At 29.5% G+C, this 23,896-nt stretch overlaps 1 protein-coding gene across 5 annotated transcripts in view; it reads right to left on the bottom strand.

Annotated features, from left to right (window-relative positions):
* LOC129958801 (G-protein coupled receptor moody-like) overlaps positions 1-23,896 on the bottom strand; it is a 99,282-nt gene that overhangs the window by 53,904 nt on the left and 21,482 nt on the right. For all 5 annotated transcript variants that reach the window (XM_056071487.1, XM_056071488.1, XM_056071489.1 and 2 more), the window contains exon 3: positions 10,969-11,398. In XM_056071487.1, coding sequence (XP_055927462.1) covers positions 10,969-11,379 — 411 coding nt within the window. In that variant the 5' untranslated portion in view covers positions 11,380-11,398. The remainder of the gene's footprint in view (positions 1-10,968; positions 11,399-23,896) is intronic.

The raw sequence follows: 23,896 nt of genomic DNA, 5'->3' as shown, positions 1-23,896 counted from the left end.
AACACTTAGAAAAATTCAGAGAATAAAAATTACCGAAGTAATGGACACATAAATATAATGCGAGGAATGGTCACAACTTGATTGCAGAAAAACCATTTACAGAAACTTTATATACCAAACCTTTTACACACAAGTCATTACTCTGTTTATAGAAACCTTAAATAGAAACCAAAACCAAAAACACAAAGTCTCGAATGGGAGAGGTTGTGTTTCAGATCTGGCCATGCTCACCAATCATATAGTTGGAGACATCCAGCGTTGACTTTTTTTTTTTTAAATTTTGGGAAATGTTCGTTATCCTAGCTTATTATTGGACATAATCATTACTCATTATGGACATAAAAATTTTTCATGAGAGCGTCCGTATACGGACTTTTTGGTAACCGTTCATATTTTAATAATTCTTAATAATATCTTACAATCATTTCTCGTATATTTTAGAAGTTCTAGCCTGTTCTAGGGTTCTTAAACTTTTTTCAAATTCCTAGGTCTATTTTCATTCAGAAATTTCGGTACCTCTCTAAAGTGGAAAAAAAAACCCCTCACGAAATTATGTTAAACAACAAAAAATAAATTTCGATATGGAAATTTTTGATATCTCACGGCGGTCGCAACTAATAATTTAAGAGGCTCAGTTTCAGACATTTATTGGAGAAAAAAAATATGGTTAATTCACTTTAGAGAATTAATCTAAAATTACAAAAAGAGAAAAAATGACTCAGTTCCAAAGAGAGGTGTTGTTAAGATGACTGTAGATCATAACATTGGGGAACAAAATTTGAATGATTTCACAATTTTTTATTCCTTTATTTCTAAGAAAATTTTTGGTATTTACCTTGAATTCTTTTCGAGTTCTCAAAATTCCATTATGAATTGCTAATCTTTCATAAGCGACCGAATCTGTAGACCATCAAATGTGCCAACATTTACTTTTTATAAAAGATATTATAGAAAATATCGTATTTAAATATTTGAAACACTCTCCTTCAGTTAGAAATACCTTTCAAAACTTATTTTTGAGATCTAATTTTATGTGCAGGAATGAAAATATTATGCTTTTTCTATTAACTGGAGGCTCATGTGGAATTTTTAGATCACTAGGTTTGCAGGGATATCGTGGAGGCCAATTACTTTCCGCCTAATGTTTTTCAAGTACTTTGGTATCCCAAAGCATCGATATCAGGGACATTTTGTGTAACCGCATCGCTTACCAAGAAGAATGTATACCAGTTTAAGATCAACACATATGATATGAATTGTGTGTCTGATATTGCAACGACTGAATGATTCTCTATGTCTCTATATTCTTCACAAAAATATATTGAATGGTCAATTGGAATTAATCCAAATAAATTGCTTTTGAAAGAGGACACATTTTAAGCTCCACTTCGGGGTATCGATGAACGGTTGTCGTTCAATTGCATTATACTTTATAATTTCCATTTCCTCCATTAAACCTCGTATGTTTCGGCAATATACAAAGTCACTATCATTTTAAATCTACTGCTGAAGTTTGCTTCCGATTTGATATCTTTCTTTCTTTTTTAAGCAGATTTTTCTCTTGCAGTTTTGATACTAGAACTTCTAAAGCCTTTTTTGACGCTGCCAAACCATCAAACTGATGCTGATCAAATCTGTTACAGAGTCATTTTCAGTTGTAAAATCTGCTTGTTACATTCTTTGACTTCATAATCTTGTAATTCAAATGTTACGAGAACCGTACAAGAATTTCAATTGGAATGAGGGTACGGGCATATAGCTAAAATAGGATACTTTACATTAAGTTTATTTTTCTTGTTATACTCTGAAGTTTCTCTGTTCCAAAACACGGTATATTAGCTTTTTCTAAATCATAGGTATTCTAAATCTCTTCAGATAAAATACTTCGCTTCCAGCCAATATCTCCTCCTTGTGGTTTGTGAGGTTTATTGGCACGAAGGTCAATGCTGTGAAAATCAAATGGTAAGATTCCAATATCTCCTCCATCTCGGCTGCAGTAGTTACATGTAGATAATTAATAGAGGAAATGTGACGTGATAAAAGAAAATTAAGCACAATTTAAAAATTAGCATTCTATTTTAGTCAGAGTCAGCTGAATATTCGAAATCAGCAAAAAATAATGTGCAAAACTATTTCCCAATGTAATCGATAGATCGGATAATATAATTCTTCCAAAAGAGGTAGGCACATGTTTCTTATATGCGATTTATATATTTATATTAAGAATACACAAATAAAGAAATTGTTACCGCCTTAAAAGTGAAAAATTTTTGCAATACTGGAAATTTTAGTGAAATGTTAAAATCAGGATAATTCTCATAATCCTTTCTGCTCACTGAACATTTATTTAGAATGCTAAAGAATGAATGCTTCTTAGAATGCCTGGTAATGCTAAAATTCTTGAAACTCTAAAATTACATTAATTCATCTCACAATCCTGAATCACACAAGTAAAGCTATAAATTGCTTGAGTTATCTGCCTATTGCTGAAAATTACATACATTGGTGGGATCGCCATAAATTATTGTAAAGTCTTTTTGATTATTGAAGTATTTGCACACATTTTATTATCTGTAACTGTAATTTATATACCTTAACAGGACTTTACATATTCCTTGCTAGTGTGTTAATTATTGAAATGATTGTATGGATTTTAGTTCAATACCCATTAAGACGTTCGAAATCAACATTTGATTTCTATTGAAAATCGTCGAATCTTCACTCATTTTAAAAAATAAAATAAAATGCTTATCCACCTTTTCCAGAACTTAACTGATTGCCTACTTTTCAGATGGATGAATATAGCCAATTTATATGGCTATATTTATATTTATCATATGGCATCTCAGTCATATGGTAAATATAAATGAGCATATCATCTATATTAAATTATTGCATGTTAATCTGCCATTAAGCTATGACTAGAGTTTCTGATTTCCTGCTCTTTTCTCCTATCTTGGATTTTCGGGTAATCCCAGGGACATAACAATCACTCCCGGGAATACATCAAAATTTTAAAAAAATAATCAAAAAATGAATTGTTTTTAATCGACATCAATAATAATTACACAAAATAATGATAATCATAAATTCCAAAATTTATACTTCTTTATGTATTGAGTTACAAAATACAAATGAAATATATTGATAATTCTATTTTAAAGCATGATTTAAGAGAACATAAGTAGCCTATGCTTTTATTACTTAGCCTAGCTCTCAGCTTTGTTCTGAATAACCCGTCAGCAGAAAATTCTCTTCAAGTTTCAGCTGACGTTGGAGGAATTGTTTTCAAAGCCTCACCCAGTTTTATTATATTTGATGATCGATTTTCTGTTGAGTCAAATGACTGTAATTCTTCCTTCCTTCATCTTACTCAAGCTCGAATTCTTTGATAGGTGAACAATGTAGGAGCTCTGAATGGATCATGGGCTTTTTTTTTTTAACTTTTTTGTATACGAAGCATAGAGAAAGTATTATAATCGTCAAGAAATTCAGGTTTTGACGAATTTCCACGTTTTAAACCTCCCAGAATTCGAAAACCACATTTAAAAAAAAATGTCTGTCTGTTTGTTTATCTGCTGCAAATATAATTCAAAACACGCTTTCCTCTAGACGGATTAAATTTGTTATATGGTTTTTGCACCAAATTTATAGATTTCTATCAAATTTTGAGCAAACTCTAATGAAATAAAGTTTGTTTGTCCGATTGTTCGAATAAGTTAACATGATAACTACAAAATGAAGAGAGCTAGATGGATAAAATTCGGTGCATATATTCAACCTCTATATTTTTGCCATCTATAACATTTTGAGCCAAATCTAACAAGGGATTGAACATCTGCCTATCTGTACTATTAGAACCATGTAAATGCAATAACTTAAAAACGGCAAAGATTTAAATACATCAAATTTGGTAAGCACTTTTGCCGTCATAATTGTAGTTCTGCGTCTATTTTGGTTTCAATTGGTTGTAAAAAGGCATCTAAAACATAAATTTGATTTTCGGATGTATTAACCATATGCCAGGGATTAAAGTAAAAATGCTAAATTCACATTAAAGATTGATATTTCGTAACTATTGAACGCCAATGCCGTGCAAAATGTTCAAAATGTTCTTCCCACAATATTTTGCGGGGGGTGGGGTGGGGGATAATACTTTTATTAGAGAACATACGAGAACATTTTAGGGCGATTACTCTGACTCCTTAATTTTTCGTCCTATATTAAAGATTTCTTTTCCAACTTTTCCTTGCTTTCTTTTCCTGAGTGTGATGAATTTGATAATGATTCATTTTCCTTGCCAGAAAACTTTGTCATAATTATTGTAATTAAGATAAGAATTTAGTCAAAGAGTTTTTAATTGGTAAATATGAAAGATCAACAGTAACTGTTGCAGCATCCTATTTTCTCCAAAAATTAAGATATTGCAAGGTTTAGATGTATTGAATTAATCTAATTAAATTAACATTACTGAATTGTCTTATAAATTCTTCTGTTGCATTATAATTAAAATAATATTGCTTGTCTCATTATTCTTTGTACAAGAGAACATTCATATTTTAAACAAATTCTAAATTTTGCTAGTTCAACTCTTCACTGTTCAAAGAAAATGCTCCTTCGGCAGTTATCAAAACTGAGTTTTGACTGTATAGTTTTTCTAGGACACTTTTTACTGCTTCAAGCCTGATATAATTTTTGGAAGAGTTTCAAAATTTAATTCAGCTGAAATTTATTGTTCTTTAATATCAATTAATGCTCTTGGAATCGCTGATTTTATCAGTAAAAATATATTAAGCATTCATAACAAAATGTTCCAGTGTGTTTTAACGTCTAAATAAAGCATCATTTCATAGTCAAACACTGCTTTAAAACAGATTTTAAACTGTCATTCTTGAGAGGTGATTTTCTGAATAATTTAGATTAAGAAATTTTTTAAAATTCAGAGTGATCTTATTTTTCAGAACTATTTTATAATTAAGTGCATTTGCAAGTTTATCCCCAGAAGCCAAGTATAAACACAGTAGGCTTCAAAGTTAAACTAGCACAGCTCACTTAATGTGTGTCGTTGTAAATTTAATGTAAATAAAAATTTAAAATCATGTGATCTGAAGAAAAATAATGTCAAAACTAAATAATTTCATTAAAACGATTTTATTTTACACTTTTTTTTAAAAGTGACATTGTTTCAGCTCTGAAAAAGGGAAATTTGTGATCTATTTCTTAATCACTTCCTTACGGGTTAGAGTTTGCATGTTTTTGTGTTCTCGACAACAATGTACAATTTTAGCATTTTTAGAATTATCTATCAATCCACTAATTTAAATTGAATTTTGATTTCATACGGAAGGCACTTTTACTCGGTGGATTCGAATAAAAGTTTTATTTAACATCCTATAATGTTTATAATTATGAACTGTAAATTAATGACTAAAAATTAAAAGTAACTAAAAAACATAATTTCTAATAATAAATTTAATTGAATAAATACAATTTTTTAGTGTTTTTTTTTAAAATATTTTTTGCACGCTTTTGTTGAACTGATTTAGTTCATGAAAATGTAACAATATTTTAAGGATCAGGTTATGAATATTTGAATAAATAAATAAAAGTAAGAGAAGAACTTATCACATGATTTCATAAAATGACAAGTTATTATTGATTTCGGCTTTTAAATAAATAAGAGTATCACAGAAATGCTGCCTCCTTTTTTTGCATACACATGAGGAAGGGGAATAAATCATTTCGCCTCTCTCTCTAAAAGGCTGGAAAAAAATATTTGTAAAAATGGAAGGTAATTGCTTTTAATTTTTTTTTTTTGTTTTTTGAGAATGAGACAATTTTAAAAAGAAAAAGAAAAGGTAAAATCATAAAATATCTTAAATTATTTAACAGAATCTCAATCCTTTCGAGGTCCAAAATATGATAATATGCTTTTATATTTGAAGGAAAAGTGCCCTGAGAGATAAAAAGATCAATATTGAAATGATTTTTTCTTCTTTTAAACTAATCAAATGTTTTCATTGCTGGTTGTTATCAAACTGTAAAGACTCATATATTTTTAAACCTGGTTTATTTTTATGACTTTTATAAGTCATTGATATACCAATATATTCTAGTAAACAATTATTTAAAAAAAACATGAATAGAATCTCAATTAACTGTCGCTTCTTCATAAAATCACTCTTAAAACTTACAGAGAGTAAATTCTTTAATAGAAAGTAGGCATGAAACTATAAGATTCACTTAGTTTTCATTGTTATTTAACAAGAAATATTTTTATAACATCTTTCTAATCAAGGATCCTCAACCATTCTTTATAATGAGGAATACTATCAATGTACATGTTTGTTCATTTCTATATAAAAAGTTATGAATTTCTATATTAACCATTAAAATTTTATCTCTTAATATTTATTATATTTCAATAAGTAATTAAATATCAATTTATTTTTTGGAAATTACCCTTAGAACCTATGTCAGGTAATCCTTTTGAACAATCATTCATTTCTATATAGAAAATATCATTGTTCATTTCTATACAGAAAATATTTATAAGTTTCTATGTTAACCATTAAAATTTTATCTCTGATTATTTAATACATTTCATTAAGTAATGAAATATCCAATTTTTTTTTTTTTTTTTTTTTTTGAAATTACCCTTAAAAACTCTTTCAGGTAATCCTTTTGAACAATCATTAATTTCTATATAGAAAATATTAATGAATTTTATGTAACCATAAAAACTTTGCCTCTTAATACTTCATATATTTCAATAAGTTATTAATTATCCAATTTTTAGGAAATTCCCCTTAAAGCCTCTTTCAGGTAATGCTTTTGAACAATCATTCATTTCTATACAGAAAATATCATTGTTCATTTCTATATAGAAAATAATGATGAATTTCTATGTTACCCATTAAAATTTTATCTCTTAATATTTAATATATTTCAATAAATAATGAAATATCCAATTTTTTTGGAAATTATTCTTAAAACCTCTTTCAAGCAATTTTGAACAATCATTCTCGAATTCGAATTACAAAAAGATAAAAATTATGTTTTGAGATGCAAAACAGGCACATAATGTCATGTAGTTCATTCAATGGATTCTGTTCATGATTACATGATACATATCAGATATAATGTACCAATTTACTTTTAGAGTTCACTGCCTCTGTTTTTTTCATAGCAATGATGGATACGACTTCATAGCATAGTGTAAAACAACGTGTAGTTAGATATTAGATGACAGAGCAATTATGTTTGTCATGTGACTGAGACGTGACAGTGGTACATTAATTCAGAGAAAACTTATAACACTGCCTTCGAAACAAAGCGTTTAATTTTTAGTTTTTTTAATAAAGTGACTTGATGTCATCTGATGGCATTTATTTTAAATAATTACTGTTAATATCAAGCATAAAATACACTGCCAAAATAATTCATTCTAAGCTTGCAATGCTTAAGTCAATGCTGTCAAGGAAGATTGATCTTAAACCATTCTTACTGAGCGACCATTTATTCACCATTCAATTATTTTATCTAATACTTGACAAGCAAGACACACGACGAGGCTTAAGAGGGGAGTTAAAGAGTAGTGGCTTCTTAAGTGGTGTCCTGTCAACAGGCGGAAAATTGTTCCATCATTTATCAAAGATTTAAACCTAAATCAGCAGCTGTGGTAATGCTGTATTATGACACTATCAGTTCACTGAATAGCGTTAATAAAACACTGAGCTTGGCGATATTTTTACATGTATTTAGAGATAATTATTTCGTCACAGCACTAATGTTTCATGTGACAGATTTTCGTTTATTTATTTTTTTATTGATAGATTCCTTTTATTTTCTTTCTTAGTTTCAATGTACTTGTAGATATAGTAGAAAAATTGCACGGCAGGAGTTTTTACTTTGCAAGGATGACGTTATATAAGTTTTTTTTATTTCAAATCGGGTGAAACCGACTAATAATAACAACAACAACAAATAGTAATAATAGATTATAGTCAACAATGAAAAATTTTATTGAGTTGATTAATATTCACAGGAGAAATAAAAATCTCTAGTTAAAAGGTAAATAGTAAAATTAAGAAGAGATTATTTTATTTAATAACATATCGTGCATGGTTATAATTTCATAAATATTTAGTGGTAATTATTTGGTTACAGCAGTAATATTTTATGTGACCGATTATATTTTTCTTCTCCTTACATAGATTTCTTTTATTTAATTTCTTAGATTAAATATACTTGCAAAAAAAATTAGAAAAATTGAATAACAGTTGTTTGCAATTTATAAGTTTCTTTAGTTTCTTTTCTTTTTTGTTTTTGAAAAATCAAGTGAAACCGGTTAAAAATTAATGGTAAGAGTAATAAAAATCTTTTATAAAGTTTAAATATATTATTGTTAATAATAATAATAATGAATTATATTCAGTAATGAAAAATTTTATTGAATTGATTTATATTCGAAGAGGGAATAATAAAATCAGGGAAATGGTTTAATGTAATAACAAGCTGAGTATCGTTATAATTTTTCAAGCAATTAATGTAATTATTTAGTTACAACATTAATATTTTATGCGACAGATTTTTATTTTATTTGTAGTTTTATGCTTACTTTTCCTAATGCTTGTAGACACATTAGAAAAGTTACGTGCCAGTCGCTGATGATGATATATGTATTTTTATTCCTTTTTCATCAAAAACCGGATAAAAATTTAAAGTAAGTCATTAAAATCAAGAACTAAAAAGGTTATATGAGATATTTATGTAACAATAATTTACCTTTAATGATTAGAAATTTTATTGAACTAATTTATATTCAAAGAGGAAATAATCTTAATTGAAATGAAAAGTGAGAAAGATGATAATGGGATTTCATAAAGATAATGCTGATGTTAACTTTTATGAAACTTCATAAAGATAAAGCTGATGTTAACTTTTTTAATAAAAGATCATAAAGATAATGCTGATATAAACTTTTAAGTAGCTGAAAGAATTTAGATAAATTTTTTTTCTTGTTTACTGTACACAAAAGCGGCAAAGAGAAATTCTATTTTGTTAAATGATGCTCTGATTTGAAAAATAGTGAAATTTTTGTGACATATGCATTTTTTTTCTGAAGAACTCTAATAATAAAACGTTAAAGAAATTTTCTAACATTCCTTTTAAGTTAGTTCCAATACTTTTTTAATTTTTGTGAATGAATTTCGATCATATCGACTTTCTTAGACGAATTCCCTAAACAGTGAATAGGGACTTTCATAACTTGCTTTGCAAAATGTATTTAGCCCCAAACAGAAAAATAATAGGTAACATGGTCAAGAAATATGAGTAGGAAAATTTTGTAAGGTAGTGTATATTTATGGCAAATTGCACACTGTAGCAGTTGCATTACTCTGTATTCTCTTTTGGATAATAGATGGCATTGTCTGATTAGGTATGCATCCCATAATGCATTGCGATTGTAATCATAAGGAGATGATATGCTGTTCTGTTAAGGTGCCATCGTTAATGTCTTGTCTTGTCTTCTTGTTTTGTGTGAAATGTGATCATTAAAGAATGCTCCCGAAAACATGGGTCCTCTTACTTCCACTGCACGAATCATAATGATCTTTATTCCACCACAACACTTAATAATAAATTGTCGGATGAGTTTCATAGGAATTGTAGGTTCGACGTCTGAGTCTTTGAAAATGTAAAAGTTATTAACAAAGTAATATTTTTAGCATTTATGACAAATACCGATACCGTTGATGAATGTTTTTGGTTGTTTGCAATAAAGAATTGATGAATCATTATCAGAGCAACTGCATATTTGATGTTTTGAATTTTTGAAATTTAGTGATGAAAGAAATGTTAAAATTTGCAGAAAGTGCGCACACCGTTATATCATTAAAAGCTATGCAAAAAAAAAAGAAGTTTTTTTTCTTTAAAAAATTATAAAATATCTTTTTAGGATTTAGGATTTAAAATTGCATATACACTAATATTAACAAAATAATTTAAATTAAGGATCATTTTTTTATCAAATTTATATTTTATTTATAAACATTTGAAATCTTTTTATAATTTTAGATCAATAATAAAAAGTTAATGTCAGTAATCCATTCTTGAATACAACTACGGTAGTTAAAAAATATTATGAGTAAACTTTTCATTTTCATTTTATTTCTCATTCTGTGTCTAACGATTCTTATTCGAGAGAAGTAAGTGCTTTAATTTTAAAACGGAAATAAAAAAGGGGATTTTTTCTTACTTTATGCAATTTCAACGAGAAAATTAAATTTAAAACGCTTTCTGAATTAATGTTTATATACTAACATTGACAATGATTCTGCTACCCCCAAATCCATGCACAACATTCCAATAACAGTCGGAACTTTTTGTTTAAGAAGCCCTTGGACAGAAGTTACCACATATATTATAAATAAAAAAAGAAAACATTTTAGTTATTTCTTATTTGGAATCATAATTTATAAAATTTCAATGAGAAAATTAAATCTAAATCTCTTTCTGTATTAATGTTTATAAACTGATATTTGAGAGAGCGTGCACTGACAATGATTTCACTACGCCCCAAATACATGCCAATAACAGTCGGAACTTTTAGTTTAAGAAGCCCTTGGACAGTAGTTACCACATATATTATAAAAAAAAAAAAAAAAAGAAAAAGAAAATATTTTAGTTATTTCTTATTTGGAATCATAATTTATAAAATTTCAATGAGAAAATTAAATTTAAATCGCTTTCTGTATTAATGTTTATATACTGACATTTGAGAGAGCGTGCACTGACAATGATTCCACTACCCCCAAATACATGCCCGGCATTCCAATAACAGTCGGAAATTTTAGTTTAAGAAGCCCTTGGGCAGTAGTTACCACATATTCATGCAACAAAAAATGACTGTAGATGAAGAGATATTAGAGGAAGAGAAAGGCAGGAAGGATGAGTGTTGATTACCTTTGCGTAGAGCGATGGGTGGACGATGAGGATGTAGCGATTGATGGCAATGGCAGTGATGGAGAGGAGGGAGAGACCTACATTCACATACCGGAGGAAAGGGAAGAGGACGCACAGGGTATCTCCATGGACCCACTTATGGTTGATGAACCTGGAGGCCGAGAAAGGGAGGTTGATGCAACAGAAGATGAAATCGGCAACACTCAAGCTGATGATGAAGGCTGCAGTCGCACTGCGGACACGAGGGCAGCGGACCAAGGCGATGATGGTCAAGGCATTGCCGGTCAAACCGACGATGATGATGAGGATGACACAAAATGCCGAGAAATACAACAAACCACGTCTTTCCAATATGCTTGGCAGAGTAGTCACTGAGTCCATGGAAGCCCAGTTTTCCGCTGGGAATGTCATCTCAAAATGCTGAAGTCTCCTGAAAAGAAAGATGGACAGATTCACTGAGATGATACAGGATGGAAGCTTTGGCTCCTAGTTTAATGTAGCAGAACAACAACACTTTCACAGAGAATCGTGACCGGTAACACGGCGTGTCTACGCTGATATCAACAAACTATTATCAAGTGCGGTTGATTGTAGGGATAAGAGAGAACCTCAAGTTCTTTTGTTTTAAGAGGTTTTCCTTTATCGCGTTTACGCGGCGTGGAACATTTATTTGGGTACCCTCCCTGTAATGATTTTAAGTGATTACGATCTTCTATCTGCTTAACCATGCGCTTAGGTGAGCTTCTGACATTAAAGGCGGGGAATACGGCACACCACGTCTTCCTAAAATATTCAGATAGATGGTCTCTGGATCAGTGGAAGGTCAAGCCAGATCTGTGACGTTTCTATTAAACTGTTTCCTGTTTGATGTTTTTCTTTGTGGGAATTTAACTGTTTCTTTATAATCATTGCTTTGTATATCACGAAATAAAATATAATATAATATTGTGACGTTAAAAAAATGTCCTGATTTCAATTTTACATTTTTGAAAGATAAAGTAGTATCTGATAAGGCTAATCTTAAGGATTCTCATAAAGCCCTTTCCTATAATGCTGTCTACATCACATTTTTCAATAAATTTTTCTAAAATAATTTCATTATCAAATTCTAAGAAATAAAGTTCAGCAGCTGGAGACCAGGTAAAGAATTTTTGAGATGGAAAATCAAACTTTCTATTCAAAAAATAAAAAATTGTAATGATTTTACAACTTTTCTCTATTGTAAGGTATAACGTTGCAAAAATCGGCCCTTTTTTAAAAATAAATCTGTTTAATAGTTTTATTTAGAATGATCAGCTGCTTTTCCTCAAAAATTCTTTAATGAATAACATGCTGCAAACCATCATAAGTATAAACACTTGAATATCTCTTGACTTTTTCTAGTAAAATTGATATAAAACTTCCATTATCTGCAGTTTGGGCCCGCTTATAATTTATATATAAAGAAGTAGCTTTTATCTCAGTTGAAATCAAATTTTAATCATTTTAAAATCATTAAATATATAAATAACAGTAATTATTGATAATCAAAAGATTGGGAATGGTCCCCCCGAAACTTTCTCGTATACTCTCCAATAAAGGTCTTATCCCCATCGCTTCGCATAAAGTTCTGTACCTTGGATAAGATCACGAATGCCATGCATGGCATTGGCAAACAAGATTTGAGAAATATGGATCTATGGTGTGAATATAGCATCGTATCTAATGTGGGAATATTCATTTTGAACGCCTTTTTTTCACAAAAAATTGTAACCAAAATTTGACACGGAACTATTATTGTAATCACAAGATCACAAACGAAATTTCATTGATTTAAATGATTGCTTTTATATGCATGCGGAAGAAGAGATCGACAGGAAATCAACCCTTTGACATATTTAGTTCAAAACTATGTAATGTATATTTTAAATGATAAATCGGTGAACTGAATTTTATTTGAGTAGCTCTGTGCCTTTTATAATTATTGAGTTCATTTGTACACGAGTTCATTTGTCAGACAGACAGACTTCCTGAGAATGGATTTCGTCAAAAATTTGACAACAATCTATAAATTTGGTCGTAAATCCATATAACAAATTTCATCCGACTAGATCAAAACACTTTTTGAGTTATCGTGTTCCTGAATTAATAAATATTTTTATAGACTAATGTAAATATAATTAATGTAAATATGATTTAAAAATGGTGAATGTTGTATGCATAATTCCTCATATGGATGCAAATTTACTTTATTAAAGAGCAATTACAAAGAAAAAAAACGATGTGTTTCAAGTTGAAGAGAAATAAATTCAAAAACTAAAATCTTTCATTGAACTGAGCCACCTAATCATTTATTCGAAACACTAATTGTTATTTAAAACTGTTTATCTAAATCTAATTCGCAAAAATACTCTTTCTTGGGACCTGAATGAAATGGGTAATTTGCTAATGGAATCTCAAAATACTTTTAGGAATTCAATTTAAGGAAATCTTTATACAATTAGATAAATCAATGTCGTAGATAGGGAGTAACAGTAACCTTAAACTGCTTTTGCAATTAGAAAAAATAATTATTATTTTTGTTATAATAATTATGACGATAAAATAAAGAAATTTCGCTAATTTCAACGAGAATTAAATTTCGTGTTATTGCAACCAGATCAAAGAATCACAACGGCTTGATCAGTACTTCTCTTCAGAGATTTTTGATAAATGAAATACAGCTTATTATACTTTTCTTCAATGCATCTCTGTTTTCCTCTAGTTTTGAATCCTGATTCTAGCTCCCTTAAATAGTCAGTAATAGTAACACTAAGCCTATAAAAACTGTGAATAGCATTATAGAACGCCTAATTGTTTATCAGCGATTATGTATGATATTTAAAGAGTGCTTTCTTAAGTTATTATGGTGCATTGACTTCTTCAAAAGAGGTATGGTATAAGATGCTGAAGTTTAAAAAGCTTTATTCCAATTTGATTTGCTACTTTTTATTTGTACGAAGACGGGTTTTCGACAGTTGCTGTCATAAAATCAAAGTATCGCGCATAAATCAATGTGGTAATGGAAATGAAGGTAGCTGTGTCTAGATTAATTCTATGATGCGAGGAAATATTTATGAATCAGCAGGCTCAGTATTTATTAATTATATTATATACTAATTATTAATACTAGTAGCTGTATCCACGATTTTATCTGTTCAATATGTTGGTATTATAGGTATATGTTATTATTACCTATAAAATCACAATAATTTTTGTTAAAAATTTGATACTTATTATATTAGATCTTATATAAAACTATAATCCATTTCTAAAAAAAATCCACATTTTAAATTCTTTTATTATTTTTAATCAGGCTGCCTGAGAGAAAGGAAGAATTTTTTCTACTCGGACAAAGGACGGGGGGGGGACGTTGCCAATGCTTTGCTCTGAGACTAGGATCGGCTTTAGTTTCAATGTCTTTCCAATCAACACCAATTGTACTGAATTAAGGAATAAATCAATTTATAAGCGTGATATCAAAGTCACATGATAAGCGTTACTGCACACGCGATCTACCATTTAATTTTTCGCTGTCTTATGCTGCGTTTTGAAGTCATGTCCTTTCATCTTACCAAATAAATACTAGATTATAAAACTAAGCAGGTGGGTATAAGTGAAATATATCATTGATACCATTAAATACAAAATTTAAGAATCAACTAACAACATTCTACTATCGGTAACGAACAAGTAGTATTTTTAGTTAGGAAAATATGTAACTTTATGTAATTCTTTACTTAAATAAACGCTGCGGCGCAATCAAAAGTAATTTGTTGTCTGAAAATACAAAAACTAGGACGGAGAAACACTATTTAAATAAACAAATGTTTAAAACGTTGTACCAAAGAATCAAAATTTTCAAAGATTTCATATAAATACAAATGCCCTTAAAAGCACACTTTTATTAGTGAATTAAAAAAGAATAGTTTTTTTTTTAAATTTTAATTATTTTTTATTTATATTTTATTTTTATAAATATCATGGAGTTTTGATATTAATTTCTTTTTACATAAATTCACTATCAGATGGTTTCATAGATGTGATATATAAATGCATTAAATTCATCGGTTAATTAATTCTTAGTAATAATATATTCTGAAAAATATTCAAGTGCAAAAAAATTAGAATTCAAGCACTTGAAGAAAGAAATGACAGAAACATGATACAAGTCAAGATAAACGAATTGTTGAAAAAAACCAAGATTCTTTTCAGAATTAAAATGAATAGTTTATTCAAAGATGTAAGAACATTCAAAGAATTTCTTTCGTATCTTGAAATGTACCTAAAATCATATATTTAGTTTGTAATTGGTATTCATTTCTTGATATCATTTAAAAGGTTCGGGAAGTTACTTCCACGAATGAGATAAATGTTTTTAAACAATGAAAGACAAACGGAATACATATTAATCTAATTTGCGTAATAAATATGTTAAACATGGAAACACTTTTAATGGAAATTTCAAATGCTGCAGAAAAAAGTTGATATTTTACTTAAATCATTAATTCAACAAGCGGAAGGAAAGATAAAAGATAAACTATTTCACGAATTGCTGACTACCTGTTGTCTCTAAAGATGTTTATTACAGTATATTAGAAAAAGAAAGTGACTGAATAAAAATATTAAAAGAGATAAAATTTTCTGCCTATTAATATGGAAACTAGTTTCCGAACAATGCCTGAATACCTCACGTAGATGATAAAATTCAAAAGACGTGAGCCTGTTTCTAAATTATCGACTTTTTCCCAGGTCATGAAGAATAAAAATAAGAGCATGCTAAAAAGAAATGTCTTCGTTTTCTCTTTAGATAATGACTAAAGTGAAAAGTTCGCTCGTTTGTTTCGCTCACAAAAGTTCGTTTCGCATGTTTTTTCGAGTCATTTACGAAGATAAGATTTTTACTTAGTTAGAATTTTAAAAGATGCGAATTTTTTCGATTTGTTTCTCAAAGTATTCTTAGTTCAGTCATGGAAAGGCAAAAAATAGTTTGTTTCTTCTCTGTGTGTGTTTTTTTCTTTTCCATAACACGTTTTTGAGATAGTAGAATAGGTTTCATCCCTGTTTTTTCTTTATATATGAATGAAGTGAAAAGTAGTTCGTTTTCTGCATTTAAAACTTTTACAATATTTTTGTTTTGAATGAATTGTTGAAGATGCCAATTTTTCCATTTTGTTTCTCAAAGTAATAATGTAATAAATGAAGTTTTTTTGGTGGAAAGGGGAAAAGTAATAATTCTGTTTTTTTTTTTCCTAACCATTTTTTGAGACAATTAACTGAATTTGTCTTTTGTAAAAAAGATATACAAAATATTCTTGTAATATAATAACTAATAATTGTATACTTTTAAGTATGGAAATTTTCACTGAATTTTGTAATTATCTCTAAAATTAAAATTAACTGTGATTTATCAATTAAAAAGGTTTAGTTTAGTTATATTTAAGTCTCATTTCGAAGTAACACGCGGGGTATTTTGGGGCGGATCTTGTAATTATGAACTATGGTCAGATGACGAGGCCCAGAATGGAGTCAGCAACCTTTATTCAAATATTAGCTTCACACCAGTGAAAGAGCATCTCATCTCTATGGAAATAGCGTATACTGAACCTCTTAAACAGGATTTTTACGACGGAATCGGATTTCGAGTCTGGAGACCTCCTGTTCCGTGGGCGAGTTCTTACCATCAGGCCACCGGCCCCAGCCATTTATATTTTTTTAATAAGTTCACTGTTGTTTAAATACAGTGACGTAAATATGTTGAATACATGAGAAATGTGTTAAGTTAAACGAAAATAAAATATAAAGGGAAAGAGGCTGCATGCTAGTTTTGAAATATAAATTTAATTAAACTTGTTTTCTTCATTTTTTTTTAACAAAAAAGAACAATATTGGTATTTTCAATGCAATTTGATATGATTTGATGATAAAAGCAAACAATATACTATCTGTTTTCAAATACGGAAAAGCCTCTGCACGTTTGCGCTTGCTCTACTGGGATTTGATTTCACTTATAAACAGGTAAGACGAAAGGTGGAGAAAGGTATGTTTATTTTTACTTTCTGGTATACGAAGTTAAGAAAAAGTATAGTAATCGTGAAAAAAACTCGAACTCAAGAATTTGACGAATTTTCACGTTTTAGACCATCCTAAGTTGGAAATAAACATGTTCTTTTCTATCTGTCTGTGAACATGACACCTCAGAAATGCTTTTAATCAGAAGGATGAAATTTGATGCAAAGACTTTTGTAAGTTTTTTTTAATAAGATTTTAAACGAAATTCAATCTGAGGAAGTCTATCTATCTGGGTATTCAAATACATGTTGTTTCTAATGGCACTTGCCATGGACAAGTTCGCTGACGAAGTCAGCAATTTTAAGCCGACGGTGCGTCAGTTGTTTTAGTAGCGCCAATTAGGGCCAAGAGTACGTCTTAGCTACTTACGCATCACATTCGCTTGCACAGCCCTTTTTTACAAGGGGGCACATTCACACATCTCACAGATAGAACAGATGAAGAACATTCATGCCCGAACCGGGATTCGAACCCAGGACGCTCAGATCACGGTAAAGACGCACTACCCCTATGCCAGGATGTGTGAATTCGAGGATTCCAAGGCGCAAAGAACTAGAAAGATAAAATTTGGTACACAGGCTTACCGTCTGAAATTCTTATAAAATTTTGAACTAAATCTATGAAATGATTGACTGTCTGTTGGCTTATACATTCACATGCATGTAAACGCAATAACTCCTTAATGGAATGACTTACATAAATTAAATTAGGTTATATTATCTAGAGATTTCAATTGCAGTTCAGTGTCAAATTGTGGTTTCAACCACTAGCAAAAAGGCGTTCAAAATACACATTCACGCAATAGATTCAATAAAGATGCTAGAATCATGCAAAGATCTATTTTCGTAACTATTGTCCGACGATCTCCACGCAAGGCATTCGGGGTCTTAACCAAGGTCAACATTTTTATGTGCGGAGGGGGGGGGATAAGATTTTTGCTGGAGGGTATGCGAGAAAGTTTGGGGGAATCCACCACCATCACTTATTATTATTATTTTTTTAATGAGACGATACTTTTGCGATTAGAGTTTATATCTCAATGTGCTTATAAAGTTTTAAAATTTTTTCAGAGAATAATTTTTTTTATATATCTTCAATATTTATTTCGGTGTTCGATGGTTTTAGTTAGGAGGGTATTGGGTCAGATATTGTTGATGATACAAGCATGTCATCTGTACATCGCATAAAATAACAAGATTGACCATAAAACTGCCCTCATGCAGTTTCTGAAACGGCCTTTAATCTAGCTAAGCAAATTAACTAATTCTAGCTACCCCTTTTATTAGTAATTTTTTTTGTATTTTTGTGCATTTTACAAATCTTAAAGCGCATTTGTTGATTATGGTATATTTATCTGATGAAATATAAATGTGAATTTTATTCTTTCCTATAAATGTGACGATTGTATTATTATGTAGTCTTTTCTTTGAACAATAAATTCAATTTTATTAATTTGTATTTTATTAAAGCTTTAAAATAAACTGGTCGAAGTAGGAACTGACATTAGATCCTTAATGAATAAAATTTATTTCACCAATCCCTCTCCAATTCACTAATAGATAAAAAAAAATTTTTTTTCTACTTTATGACACAACATTGAAATGTTTAGTACAGAAAAATGCAAACTAACATGGCATTTCAAAAGATTAGAATAAAAAATAAAAATAAGAGCCATAGCACGCCATTTCTTTCTGTACTAAACAAATCTTTCTTTACCGTCATTTGTATTAAAACATTCTGAAATAGATTTTTGATTCATTTATTTGTTTTAAAGTCCCGTTTAGAAGCAACATTAGAGCTATTTTGGTACATTCTGAATCAGTCTTAATTGCAATTTTCGTTTCTTTCATGGCATATTTAATGGGCGACTTTTATATAACGAAATATAAAAAAAAGGAAGCCAGTATTTTCTTTCATCCGTAGCTTTTCACTGAAGGCTTTAATTAGGAAAACTCAAAGCATAATCCTTAAAAGGTAAAAGACCAAGCAATAAATAAAAACGAAGGATATTGATTTTTCTTGACGTCACTTGATATATTTAGATCATTTCTTTGCAATTTAAATTTTGTTGCTAAGGCTAATTATGCCCTTTTTAAAAACATGGAAGCTTTGTCTCATATTACAATTTAAAACTGCTTTTCAAAAAGTTTTAAAAGCTGCTTTTGAATTTTGAACTAAAAATTTTAATTATCAAAATGCCTTCAAGGCAGAATAATAACAAGCTCCCAGAAATTGATTTTTCATCGCGTCATACGCTAAATTTAGATTATTTCGGAGAAATTTAATATTTGTTTTTGATGTTTCAGCAAACGAGACACAGTTTCACTGATTGCTGAATTTTTCGAATGATTTGGTTTGTTAAATTAAAGTCCCAGATTGAAGTTAAGTCAGTTATATTTTTACTTTTTACTTGTATTGATCATTGTATTGATTTTCATTCAATTTCATATTGAATTAAATTAAAATTCCGGAAACAAAATTCAATTAAAATTCCATAAAATTGAGTCGTTCATTCGATATATCTTAGCCTTAAGTTCTGCTGCATTTATTGGAAAAATTCTTAATTACATTTTCAACGAAAAGAATTGGACAAAAGAAAGATATATGACATCTGTAATTGCATTTTCAGTACAAGAGATATAATAACAAATCATGGATATCATGTTTTTCAATCAAATATATTACTTTTCTTCTTTTTTTTAAATTTTTTTTTCTGCAAAAGTTTTAAATATCTGCATTTTCTTTGGAGAACAAGTATAAAATATCATCGCTGTACTTAAATAGGCTCACTTTTTCAATTATTTCTGATAAACTTACCACTAAAATAACTCAACTAGAAATTTTTTATTAAAATTCTACACTTGATTAAATTTCAGGTATTATGCAGAAAATACTTTTTTTTTACCCGTAGAAGTTTTTGGAAATAATACCCTAATAATGTGTCATAAATTTGAGTAAACATATGTCTATAAGAGCAGATAAAAAAAAGAAAGATTTTCCGTGTAATGATAACGGTCAAATAAAACAAAACTCTATTGCATACGTAGCAATTTATTCTCTGACATTTTGTCATTTCAAAATACAAAACAAGTATTAGATTACTTGTTTTCGTTTCTTGTATATTAAGGCTCACTTTTTCAAAAGCTTACTTTTCAAAAGTGGTCGAAAAAGTTAATAAATGCAACACGGTAAACGTTGCATTAGAATTAAAATCTTATAACAACTGTAAGGAATAAAATGTCTAGAATAAAAGAAACATTGTACTTTGACTGTAAAGTCTATTCATAATTGAAACGCAGAGTTTCTAAAGCGTGGTTACATCGAACATAAAACAAAACGTTATTGACTTTACCAAAACGAAGGAAAGGTCTTATTTGGAATTTGCGGAGAATTGTACAGCTCTAACGCTTCAACTTTTTCACTTAGTTTGAACACAAATATTTCTTTATATTTACTATAAGATATGATTAATAATTCGAAGATCAAGTTTCTAAAGCATCATTATCTCGAATATAATGTAAGCCGTCGTCAACGATTCTAAGAGGAAGGAAAGAGCGCGTCTGTCTTTTGTGGCGAATTTTAGATCTCAGAAACTCAAACTTTCCTTCACTACTTGGAATACAAATGCTTTTTATATTTACTATGAAATTTAATTCATAATTGAAACACCGAGTTTCGAAACTATAGTTACTTCAAAAATGAAGCAAAAAAAAAAAAAAAAATCATTTACCATAGTAGCAAGGAGAAAAGGGTGCATTTAGCACTTATACAGTTGTAAACTTCAAACTTTTTCTTTCTTGATTAAAATGCAAACAATTTTTATATTTGCTATATGATTTAATTCCTAATTGGAACGCATTGTTTCTAAAGCATGGTTGTTTCGATAATAAAACAAAACATCATCGATGGATGATAAGAATAGAAAGGCAGAGTTTTAGGGGAATTATAGGGCTCTAAAACTCCAACTTTTCACACTTAGAACACAGATATTTTTTATATTTACTGTAAGAAATCCTTCATGATTGAACACCGAGTATCTAATGCATGATTACCTCGGAATAAAAGCTAAACATCATTAATGTTACCATGAATGAGGAAAAGGAGGTATCAGCATTTGCAGCGAATTGCAAAACTCTAATTCTTAACCTTTTTCCATTCGTCACTTCTAACCGACTGCAATTAGATATTCCGGAAACCCATATATGTAAGAAAACTGTGCTGATAAACCATTTCAAAAGAGTAAAAAGGAACTTTTTTTGTCTTAAACACATTTTAAGAGACTGGGAGCTCTTTTAGATGCCACAAATTAGAAAGAATGTTTTTCATCCCCTTTTTGGTATAATTCCACAATAAAGTGTGTTTTGTGTTTAACTTCGTCGTTATGTGGAGAAAGCCGAGTGCGCATTTGGGTAACCGATTTGGATCATTCGACCAATATCATTTACTAAGTTTGTTGCGTTTTTATTTTCTCGTATTAAAAAAATTTGAACTCGAGATTTTTCAGACTTCCTTGAGAAAAAAAAAAAATATGTATGTTTATCTATTTCTGAGCACAATAGCTCGAAAACGCTTTCAGCTAGATGGATGAAATGTGTATATAAACTTTACGCTATATTTACAGATTTTTAACAAATTTTGAGCGAAATTCATTCAGGAGAAGTTTTGTCTGTCCAGCTACCAGAGTGCGAGTGAATACGATACATAAAAAGCATAGAAAGCTATATAAATTAAATTTTGTACGCAAGTTGAGCCTCTAAAATGTTGGTACCTCATTAATGTGGAATCAAATCCGTCAAGAGCTTGACCGTCTGTTAGTCCGTACTTTCGCATGTATTTAAGCGCAATAACTCAAAAGCGAGATGATTTAAGAAAATGAAATTTGGTATGCGATCTTGTGAATACAATTGTAGTTTTATCAAAATTTTAGGCTGTAATCGGTATAAAAAAGCATCGAAAATATATAATCGATTTTCAAGTTAACCTCATTCCAGCGATTAATGCCCAAAAAATCGCCAAAAATCGCATTGTAGATCCAGTAAAAACGCCAGATTCACGCCAAAGAGGCTTAACTGTTCGCGATTACCATGCATTTTATACTAAAGTACCGGTTTTCTTAACTATATTAAGAAGTACACAACTGCCATGTGTGGAACTCTTAGAATATAAATCTAAGAGCTGATGACATTTACGCTCTTGAGTAAAAAATCGCCAAAGATCGCATGCTAGATTCAGTAAAAACGCCAGATTCACGCCAAAGAGGCTTAACTGTTGTTCGCGATTACCATGCATTTAATACTAAAGTACCGGTTTTCTTAACTATATTAAGAAGCACACAACTGTCATGTGAGGGACTCTTCGAATATAAATCTAAGGGCTGATGACATTCAGCCCTTAATAAAGAATATATAAAAAGGTTTTGGGGAGACACGCTGATTTTAGTTATCATGTCCATATGTGTACTGAGTGAAAGAGACATTCTCCTTTGACGAATTTATTCCATATTTTGCTATAGCTTTACAATTTTTATGTAAAGACTATACAAAAAAAATTACACTTTTATTGATAGTGCGCTTATAAGTAATTGTGACCACTGATAAAAACGCATTATTCCAAAATTGTTTCTTTTCTTTTTTGACTCTAGGATGCCCTTCCTTGCAAAATTGTTTTTTATCCGGACTCTTAAGAGTTTCTTAAAATCTAGAAGTTGAATCAAATTCTCATATGCATAATTCATACATATGAAAGTAGTATAATAATATTTGAAAATATAAAATTTCTGGTAACTACTTCTTGGAATTGGGTTGACGATATAAGAAGGTAATGCATATGAAAGATACTACATTAAATGCATTCTACATTAAATGCATTCTACATCAAGATGCATTACTTGATGATTGGTTTACTTTGAAAATTAAAATGAAACGTTATAGATCCTGATGATTTTTTAGAATATTCTTGTATTTAATAATCAGAATTCTAAGAAGAATACGGTGAATTGAAATTTTCAAAGCCTCAAAGCAAGGGCATTCTCTGGAGGTTGGGATCCGTAATTTAAGAACTCATACTCAAAAGTATGTATGTAACAAATTCTGTTTAGCCAGCGTTTTTCAAAATTTAATTACTGTGACTTTAAACATATGCGATTGATTTTTTTCCCTTACCACCGAATACACCTAATATCATTTAAACTGCCGATCAAGTAATTCTTTAATTTCACTTTCTAAATTAAAAGGATGTTTTTTCTTTGTTCGTAAATCTTATGGGTACGGGTGCAGTATTTTAAATGGTTATGAATTCCTTTCAAACATTCTCTTAAGAGTTTAAATTTACCTTTTCATTATTTAAAAATTCTCTAAGGCAAAAAAATTAATTTTTGTTCTTTTTAATGGCTCTACTACACAACTAAACCGTTTAATTCACATATGTACATATGCTTTCAGATGTTGTCACACTTAATGCATTCATACGCTTTGTATATAATTTAATTTCGAGCTTCTATTTCTTTATATATCTCGCTCTGTGATATTCAGTTCTTTCATTTATGTTAAGAGTTTCACAGTCTAAATTTCCTTTTATTTTTTAATTTTTAAAAGAGGATAAATCTTTTTTAATAGCTTACAGAAATACAGTAAAAATTATTAAAAAATATTTTGAAAATAAAACATATAATTAAATTTAAACAATTTAAAAATTTGAAAAGTTTAATTACATTTCTCTGCTAAAATATTTCCTTCCCCCAAAAATATACTTAAAAAGTAAATTATTTGATCAATTCAGTGTTAACTTATTCAGAATTATTTCAAAACAACGCAATTCTGAAAGTGATACAAATATTCAC

The sequence above is a fragment of the Argiope bruennichi genome, chromosome X1 (assembly GCF_947563725.1).
Source record: "Argiope bruennichi chromosome X1, qqArgBrue1.1, whole genome shotgun sequence".
Lineage (NCBI taxonomy): Eukaryota > Metazoa > Arthropoda > Arachnida > Araneae > Araneidae > Argiope > Argiope bruennichi.
This window is presented reverse-complemented; position numbering and strand designations above follow the sequence as displayed.